Raw genomic sequence first — 8,132 nt, 5'->3', positions numbered from 1 at the left:
ATAAACATACAAATCAGGTAGAAAAGCTTCCTTTCCTGTGACTGTGTGAACTGACGTTATCCACTGAACTGTTCACATTAGATCTCCATTAGCCAGGTAGCTGTAGGAACATGTGATTAAAAGAAAAGCTTCCAGTATAAGATTATTGGTGAAATATAGACATCTGAGTGACATTACTGTCATGAATGTAAAGAACTTGTCTAAAAATGCTATTGTGGCTAATGAATCTAGCATCTTTCTGCTACACCTGATTATATTTTAAACTCAAATTTGGATTTTTTTTTTAATTCCCATTGAGATATGAACATTAGGAAATTAAGCTGCATGGTGAAAGTTGAGGGGGAAATGATTGAAAGCTAACTGGATCCTGTTTGCGTTCACTTGGCATTAGCAACATTAGCATTTTAGGCAAACTTCTTAGTGCTTTTAGAGTGAAAAAGTTTGTTTTTTAATAGTTTTCCTTTGTTTTATTTCTGTAGGAATTTACAGTAATACAGTCGGATAACACGCCATCATTGTGGTGGCTACAATAAGATTTTATGCCTTACAAAGTTAATAATATTCCGTTATACCAAGGACACGCAAACTGGTGAAGCAATCTGAATACTGTGTTATTTTTCTCGCTTATATAAATCCTCTTGTGTCAATAAATGAATAATTAGCATAATTTAAAATGTGTGTTTTTGTGTGAAACTTTAAAGATCATCCTGGATGCTGATTATTGTTGTATATGATGGTTTGCATTGTTTTTAAACAGAAGTGAAACTCAAACAGAAACTTTCTCAGAAATTGTGGGAAAAAACTCTCTGACTCTTTAAAAACAGGCTTTAAATTAATTAACTCCAAAAGGTATTAATTTGATCATACAGACTTTTATGCTACAGAACATGAGCACGCTGGCTAGCTATGTAGCTAATTTTACTGACAGAAATATGTTGGTTGTCATGGTAACATTATATTGTTTGGCTGGTTTTAGCTAATAAGACAGAGAATGAGGACGTAGATGAAGACTCTGACATGTCCACGAGTGATTAATGTCGAGAGTTATGTCACCGGTAGTTAACTAGCTGATTATTTAAGTTAAGCTAATATGAGTAATATGGATGACAGGGCAACACGGGGGCGTTTCTAATTTGCATAATCATGTATATTCATAGATCCTGGCTTTTTTTTAATAATAGTTATAGTATTTATATTATTTTCTAGGGTAGATTCTACATGTGATTTTTTTACTTGTTTGAGCAATACACTTAATATTTGTATGTTATGTCTATTTTAGTAAATAGTACAACGTCACATCAACGCAGTGAAAACAAGCGTCTCCTAGTCCTAAGCCACGCCCACAACACGCAGCAGCCCCTAAGCCCCGCCCAGCGTACTGCGTCACATTAGCCTCCGCCGGTCCGCCATTTTGTTCCAGATTGTGCTGTAGGCAAAACTCGGTGTAGTTATTGTGGTTCTGTGTCGTTAAATGTCCTCGATATCAAAGTGCGTTGTTGTTTACTACCATTTTTGGGTGTGTTTATTCGCGTAGACTAAACGTAAGGTCGTTGTAGTTTTGTGGATCAGTAAGATTTTGCAGTACATTATGCCGAGCCACCCGCTGCGTGTAGCGGTGGTGTGTTCGAGTAACCAGAACCGCAGCATGGAAGCGCACAACATCCTCAGGTAACGTCCTCAGGAGGAAAAGACCGACTGTAATAAAACTACACGGTCACCAGGAGGTGGACACTGAAGCTCACCAGCAGCTGCTCGGGTTTCTCTTTAACCACCACTGACAGGACACTTATTACTATTGGAGCACTGAATTATACCAACTACTCATATCAAGTCAATAAACTTTTTAGTATGGGTGGTTTTTATTTAGGGTTTTTTAATTTTTTTTTTCATTTATGTTGTTTTTTTATGTTGTTTTGAGTTGGGGGGGGGGTTTGCTCTGCTGTGTCATAGAAACCGGAAGCAGATGGAGTTTATCTTTACGGCTCGGAGTCGATCTCAACGATGAATCGATTCTTCTATTCGAATTCGTGTCAATCGGAAATTAAACACTGAGAAAATTGATTCGGTTCAACCAAAGCAAGGAAAGATGTCGTATAAAATAAAAATAAAAAATTACTGCACAACACGAGCATCAGCAGCCTGGTTTCCTGTCGCTCTGGACTCACGGAGTCGGTTCCTAATCTGAGTTGGTTATACTGACTGCTGCTGGACACGCATTCGTTTATCGTTTTGGTAAAAAAAAAAAAAAAAACTGGTCCTGTGTACAAGTTCAGACCAGTCTGGTGGTTTAAATTGTTTCCTTACAGCTCTGAAAAGGTTCTAAATGACCTGATGATACAGACTGATGGTTTACTTTAAATAGCAAATTAAATCACAAGCTTCTTATGGGTATCTTTTTTACGTATTTAAATAAGGTTCAGGTAAGTAATAATGTAATAATGTCTTTATCAAGCTGTTTCAATGCTGTTCTTCACACTTTCTCCATGTTTCTGCAGCAAGCGTGGTTTCGATGTTCGATCTTTCGGCACCGGAAGCCATGTGAAACTCCCAGGACCCACTCCAGACAAGCCTAATGTGTATGACTTCAAAACCTCTTACGAACAGATGTACAGCGATCTGGTCCGAAAGGACAAGGAACTGTATCCCACACACACACACACACACACACACACACACAGTCAGTCCCTTCCCCTTTTCTAAATACACAAATACAAGTAGTTGTGAATATTTAACCCATTTTATTCTTTACCCTGAGATGGCAATGGTGTGTATGCATGAAGAGTTTAACCTAATATTTTTTGAACATGAGTGACGGTGGAGATGAGGACTGACACGTGACCAGTGGCATCAGTAGAGTGTGATGTGTTTTCAGCTGATACACTCACTACTTCTTCACACTCGCACTGACGGACTTGTGTTTAATCCACATGCTGGGTGAAGTAGTAGGGCAGATGTGCAGTGTGATCGGGTCAGATACAGTAGGAGAAAACTGAAAATGTGTTATTTATAATCCTTCAGAGTTTTAATATTTTTATTAGAACAGTGTAGAAACTCTGCTTTTATTTTCACCTCTGCAGTTTAATGTGCTGTAAAATACATGCTTTTTTTAAGCAATAAATCTGGTGGTACTGAAAATGATACTGAAATTGTGAAGTCACCACATATCTGATGTAGATCATGAAAAGCCATGTGTGTAAAACAACATGCTGTGAAACGGGGGAAAATAGCAGGACGTTTCGGTTCAGTCTCCGTCTGAAGCAGACACTCAAGCGGTCGGAACATAGGAACTGAGCTAGACAGGAGCTTAATCGTGCACCGCCTGATCAAACAATGCCATATGATTCAAACCTTGATATGACTGAAGTGTCTCCAGCAGGGTGTTTAACACACCATGATCAAAAAATATAATCTGAAGTGTTTTCTGGGGGAAAAAATCCTGTGTCATTAAGATTAGCGAAGCAGGCACACTGCACACTCGGCTTTTAAAACAGCTTTTTCATTTAGGTTATAAACCTGCTATCTGTGGGTTTGGGGCATTACTGAGGAGAATTTGAGCTAATTTAACTTTCCACTAGGAGGCGCTAATCTGATCGATTCTAATCCATGTCTGCTTCTAGAAGAGTTCATTTGATTTTATCAGCTAAAAAAAATGCTATTTGAGTTGTTAGTCAGAAATGATCTCAGGACACTGTTGGTGTTCTACATCGTGCCGTGATCAATGAGCTTAGACGTGTATCAGCTCACAGTTTTATTCTTAAAGACATCAGTGGATTTTACTAAAAGCAGCCGTGGTCTATAATCTAGTTGTTACTGATGTTCCCATTGTGTAGAGGGAACAGGGACCTGCTGTAACAGTACAGTTAAAGACTGGCTTCATTTCTGCAGTAATCAGACTAGCAGAGTTTCCAGCAGGCTCCTGAATTCCCTCCGAGCACAGAGAGTTAGTCATGTGTACAATGGAGAGATCTGATGTGAAGGGCAATTACAACGAGGGTTAACAAGTGACAGAGCGTTGTTTACAGACCTATTTCATTCATATGTTCTGTCCACAAGCAGGACTAGGTTTAGTCCCCTGGGCCTGAGATTAAATGGTGTTTAACTGTGTTGTGTTTGTAGTGCAGAACTGAGGGAAATGAATTTTTCACCAAAAGTAGTCGATTAACCCAGACCTGCTGAGTGTGCAAAGTTTGCTCTCTTTTTCAGGTTTCAGTAATAGCTGAAAGGGTAATGTAGCTAACAGTTAGAGGACGCTTCTGACCCCCAGTTTAGCATGTTACACCAAGTGTGTGTATAACAGCTTTGTGTGGAGGGCATCAGTGTCTGAGACTTACTGATGTGCTTTCAGATCTAAAACATGACCCAGGTTTATCTGGATGTTTATTTCTAAAGGTGGTTCTATATATTCTCAAGTTTATTAGCACATCATACTGTAGACAGATGAAGGTTCTGGATATTCCAGGAGCAGTGACACATCATCACTACTGTGCATGATTATTGCAGTGCTGTGCCGTGACTCCAGCAGCAGAGATGTGGGGTTTGTCCTGTAGGGGGCGCCTGGGTGCCATTGCAGATCTGTGGAAGCTTGGTGAAGAGCCCTGCATGACTGAACCTCCTCAGTGTGGAGCTTTTACACACCCCACACATTCCAGGCTGTGTGTGTTCAAGATCCATACAGCAGCATGCTCTAACTCTCCACAAAAAAGTGATGCACCTTCAGGACCGAACCTCAGCTACCATGAGAGCTGTTAAAGCTCTGCTAATGGAGTCAGACAAGCTGCCTGGATGTTAAAACTCATCTCTTTATTCTTTCTGGACAACAGGCACAGAAGCAGCTGGAATACTGATCTATACATCATGTAAACCCATGTTTGTTTTATCTAATTGAGTACCTCCGAGGTAGAGCGAGAGAGAGAGAGAGAGAGAGAAAGGGATTTTATCACAAGCTTGTTTCCTTAATCCAGCTTGTCCTCAGATATACACAGAACGGCATCCTGCACATGCTTGAGCGCAACAAGCGCATCAAGACAAGACCTGAACGTTTCCAGAACTGTAAGGACCAGTTTGACCTGGTGATCACCTGTGAGGAGAGAGTGTATGACCAGGTGCTGGAGGGTAAGAGATCTCACACACACACACACACACAGCCTTTGAAGCTGAATGAAAACTGGCAGCAACTTCTTTTTTATTTATTTTTTTCAGCTTGGCCAATTTTCTGACACACTTTTCTGACTACCACTTCAACATACTAGACTAGAACTTTTCTCAAAAATTGTCTTCTGTGAAGTTTGTGCTTTAGTCAGTGTTTACTACATTATACAAATCGAATCTGTAGATAAGTTCTAAAGTGTGTGTGTGTGTGTGTGTGTGTGTGTGTGTGTGTTCCATGCAGACCTGAACTCTCGTGAACAGGAGACGTTCCAGCCGGTGCACGTAATCAACGTGGACATCCAGGACAACCACGAGGAAGCCACGCTCGGAGCTTTCCTCATCTGTGAGCTGTGTCAGTGTGTGAGTGTAACACTGCTGGTGCTAATGCACGCGCACACACACACACACACACGCACGCACACACTATTTAGTTACCCAAGTCTCTCACTCTCATATTTCACTTCAGTTTCATTTAGAAAAGTGTTATTGGTGCTTGTTGCTGTTGTACAGTCTGGCCAAAGCTGTGCTGAGTGTGACATAAATTATAGGCTTACAGCTTTATAGGCTCGGGTTTATAAATCAGGAAAACGAGAGAAGAGATTACAGCCATCACTATAATGCAACATCATCAATGAGTAAATCATACAGTGTTTTTACTCTTTTTCTGCGGAGAGACAAATGCACAGAAAAGGACTGTGTGTGTGTGTGTGAAAGTGAGACATATTAATATTACAATATAAATGGTGTGTGTGTGTGAGAGAGAGAGAGAGAGAGAGAGAGAGACAAAGTGTGAGTTAGCCGGCATGTGCATCACTAGTGTTTATAAAAATGGAGGAAGATTTTAAATGTGTATTTATTTTACTGATCTGTCTCTCCTTCTCTCCCTCTCTGTCTGTCTGTCTCTATATTCCTCTCTCTGTCTGTCATGTCTGTCTCTTTATATTTAACTGTCTGTCTCTTAGATTCAGCACACTGATGATATGGAGAATGATATTGATGAGCTGCTGCAGGAGTTTGAGGACAAAAGCAGCCGTCCATTCCTTCACACGGTCTGCTTCTACTGATGTCTGCTGCGCATGTGTACACACACACGCGCACACACACACATCATCATCACCATCCTGAGGCCCAGCTGGACTGGTCACACAGACATCATCACACTGACATCATTTTGATCTCAGAGCTGCAGCATGCGCCGCCTGTGTTACCACACACACACACACACACACTCACGCACACACACTCTGTTTCATCCCAGATAATGAAACACTGTTCCCTGAGTCAGACACGGCTCTCTCTCTCACACACACACACACTTACCACGTTGTGTATGTATTAATTACACAACACAGGACAAACCTTTCTTTTCCTCTGAGTATTTTTTTTTTATTGCTCTAATAATTGCTGAAGAATAATGAATATTTCGGTTGTGTAATGTGGAGACGATCAGCTGTGTGTAAGCATTGAGATGTTTTACTTGAATACAGATGATTATGATGATGAACCAGAAAATGGGTTTCAGATGTTATTTCTCTTTGTGTTCATAGTTATTTAAACATTATGGAAACTCTTCTGGATATTTTCATTTCTGTTCTTGCTTTTTTTTTCTTTTTCTTTTTTTTTTGTAAACTGTGAGTGTGATTGTAAGTCCAGAGTGCCTGAACATTTGTGTAAATAGAACACGTAAATGAAAAACACCTTAATAAACTCGGTGAAATGCAATGAACACACACCAGTGAACATTACTGCATCTTAAACCATATTCACCAACAAGCTTCTGCTCTTCTGACATATTTGATGTTTTTAGTATTTGATTTGCAAAATCAGCGAGTCTTCAGACCGAAGGGTAAAATTCACAAAGGATAAATAAAAGATTTTGACCAGATGAGTGTGATGCTGTGGGAATGTACTCATTAAAACAAGGAACATGAAGGATTCATTGGAGCCTTTCCTCATAGGAACAAGACAGTTGTAGAGTTTCTCATAGAACCTTTTAGGGTTCTCACAGAGTGAAGAACACACCACAGGACACCGGTTTCTAAACCTGGTTCTCTCCCCTCTGTCACTTTAATGGTATTAGTTTTAATTTGTTTATGAATGATCCTCTTCTCTGTGATGGAGGGTTTGTGCACTGACCATCACACCCATATGTGTGTGATCAATGTTTCCTTTCAGATTTAGACCCCTGTGTTTCAGCTACAAGAGCACTCGTGAGATCAGACACTGATGTTAATAATAAAGTCTGGTGTTGTAAATCTGAGGTGTTCAGTGGGGTTCAGAGTCAGGACTCAACATTAAACTCCACACCATGTCTTTATGCTTTGTGCAGAGCTTAAGGACGTATAATCAAATCTGATGAGAAATACTGCAGTGTTAGTATAAAGTGTGCATCAGTGTCTGAGGAGTAAACTATGCCTGGCTGTGGATGTGTGGCTAAAGTGCATATGGCTCTCTTCTGCATCCGTGTCATATGTCTCGTGCCCTGCGTTCCCAATTAAGCTAATGGTTTGCTGTAACTCTTCTCCACACACACACACACACACACACACACTGGTGCAGGCACATAGTACATTCAGTACATTTATTTTCAAGCTCATGTTCACCTCAATCTCAACATCTAACCAACTTTTTTTTTATCACTGAGGGCTTTGGAATTCCTCGAGCGATGATGATAATAATGATGATGCTGATGATGATAAAGATGAGGATAATCATGATGATGATGATGATGATAAAGATGAGGATAATGATGATAAAGATGATAATGATAAAGATGAGGACAAATATGATGATGATGATGATGAGGATGATGATAAACAAGAGGATGATGATGATGATAAAGATGAGGATAATGATGAGGATGATAATGATGATGATAATACTAAAGATGAGGATAATCATGATAAAGATGAGGATAAATATGATGAGGATGATGATGATGAGGAGGAGGAGGAGGAGGATAAAGATGATGATGATAAAGATGA

The 8,132-nt window shown here is 40.0% G+C and overlaps 1 protein-coding gene across 1 annotated transcript; it reads left to right on the top strand.

Moving 5' to 3' along the window:
• Positions 1-1,383: 1,383 nt before the first annotated feature.
• Positions 1,384-6,874, top strand: ssu72 (SSU72 homolog, RNA polymerase II CTD phosphatase). Its single transcript, XM_027137430.2, has 5 exons — positions 1,384-1,668; positions 2,496-2,639; positions 4,973-5,112; positions 5,390-5,508; positions 6,111-6,874. Exons 1-5 carry the CDS (start codon positions 1,589-1,591, stop codon positions 6,210-6,212), a joined length of 585 nt encoding a protein of 194 aa, XP_026993231.1. The 5' UTR covers positions 1,384-1,588; the 3' UTR covers positions 6,213-6,874.
• Positions 6,875-8,132: the final 1,258 nt, after the last annotated feature.

The sequence above is a fragment of the Tachysurus fulvidraco genome, chromosome 2, assembly GCF_022655615.1.
Source record: "Tachysurus fulvidraco isolate hzauxx_2018 chromosome 2, HZAU_PFXX_2.0, whole genome shotgun sequence".
NCBI lineage: Eukaryota > Metazoa > Chordata > Actinopteri > Siluriformes > Bagridae > Tachysurus > Tachysurus fulvidraco.
The sequence above is the reverse complement of the archived record's forward strand: the minus strand, read 5'-3'. Positions and strand labels throughout refer to the sequence as shown.

Coding starts and splice junctions, on each gene's coding strand:
- ssu72 (XM_027137430.2), top strand. CDS start 1,589: ATGCCGAGCCACCCGCTGCGTGTAGCGGTGGTGTGTTCGAGTAACCAG. Junction 5,113..5,389: donor GTATGACCAGGTGCTGGAGG/GTAAGAGATCTC, acceptor TGTTCCATGCAG/ACCTGAACTCTCGTGAACAG. Junction 5,509..6,110: donor TCTGTGAGCTGTGTCAGTGT/GTGAGTGTAACA, acceptor TCTGTCTCTTAG/ATTCAGCACACTGATGATAT.